Source organism: Austrofundulus limnaeus, unplaced genomic scaffold (assembly GCF_001266775.1).
Source record: "Austrofundulus limnaeus strain Quisiro unplaced genomic scaffold, Austrofundulus_limnaeus-1.0 Scaffold5268, whole genome shotgun sequence".
NCBI classification, from domain to species: Eukaryota; Metazoa; Chordata; class Actinopteri; order Cyprinodontiformes; family Rivulidae; genus Austrofundulus; species Austrofundulus limnaeus.
Window position 1 is genome coordinate 1284 of NW_013957670.1, and position 1054 is coordinate 2337.

At 34.1% G+C, this 1054-nt stretch overlaps 1 protein-coding gene across 1 annotated transcript; it reads right to left on the bottom strand.

Annotated features, from left to right (window-relative positions):
• Positions 1-396: 396 nt before the first annotated feature.
• Positions 397-1054, bottom strand: LOC106512268 (N-lysine methyltransferase SETD8-A; the record flags this gene model as incomplete). The annotated part of the gene is given in 3 exon segments (XM_014000928.1): positions 397-589; positions 746-908; positions 985-1054. Coding segments are annotated over 3 exon segments (426 nt in total), but the record flags the coding sequence as incomplete, so codon positions are not given.

Here is a 1054-nt window from a genome sequence, read left to right on the forward strand (position 1 = left end):
TCATAAAGCAGGGTTCTTTACACCCTTAATGTTTATAATTTTACAAATGCACCAAGTTAGAATTAGTTTCTACTATTTGCGGAATTAGTTCCTTTAAGAATGTCTTCTATATCAAAATAAATGTTACTGGATGATATCCTTATCTAATTTAAAAGTCAATCAAATTGAATCATGAATTGAATCAGGCCCTTGTAAATCGAATCGAATTGATTTGGGAAATCTGAATCGATACCCAGCCCTACTGAAGACCTAAGAAAAAGAAACTGAGAAGGTGCGTCCAAATTTGTGACTGGTAGTTGTCATTTGTACATAGACAAATGTTCCTTCTCTACAGTCATATCATGCACAATGACAAAATGTCTTATTAACACATTCATCAACATAAATTTGAATTACCTTACTTCTCCATGGCCAGTTTGAGTCACCATAATTATAGGTGACCTCCTCTCCCGGATTTATATCACAAATTGCAAACAAACACAAATGGGGCTTCCCTTGCAGTGTTAGATACTTCATCTTTGCATTTGGGTTTATATGGTCATCGTTTACAAGTCTTCCAAGTGACCCATCTTCTTTTGCTCCATCAACACTATAAATACAGAGTCCCAAAAATTAGGCAGAGTCTGTCGCCAGCATTATGAATCACCTTATTGTTAAGAACCTTCTATTAGTCGTTTTTGGCACAATGATAGTACATTGTTTTTTGTTTTTAAGTCTAAATATAATTAGATATAAACATACGTACCACCAGAGTTTTCCATTAAAGTAGAATTCGAACAAGAACACTTTAAGTCTGTTGTGGTAAACCCTTTGTCTCCTCTCACATTCATCCTTACTGATCAGTTCACCTCTATACTCCAACAGAAAGTCTCCTTTTACAAAGGATCTATTGGCAAAGATTCCACGACCTAGTAACAAAAACAAATAATTGATCAGAAACCCATACTATAATTTGTGATTTAACCACTATAAAGTTCTACATACCTTTAAATGCATTGATGTACTTAATGTCAAGGCCATCTTTGTCCTTTCTTTTATCGATATAATATTTTGC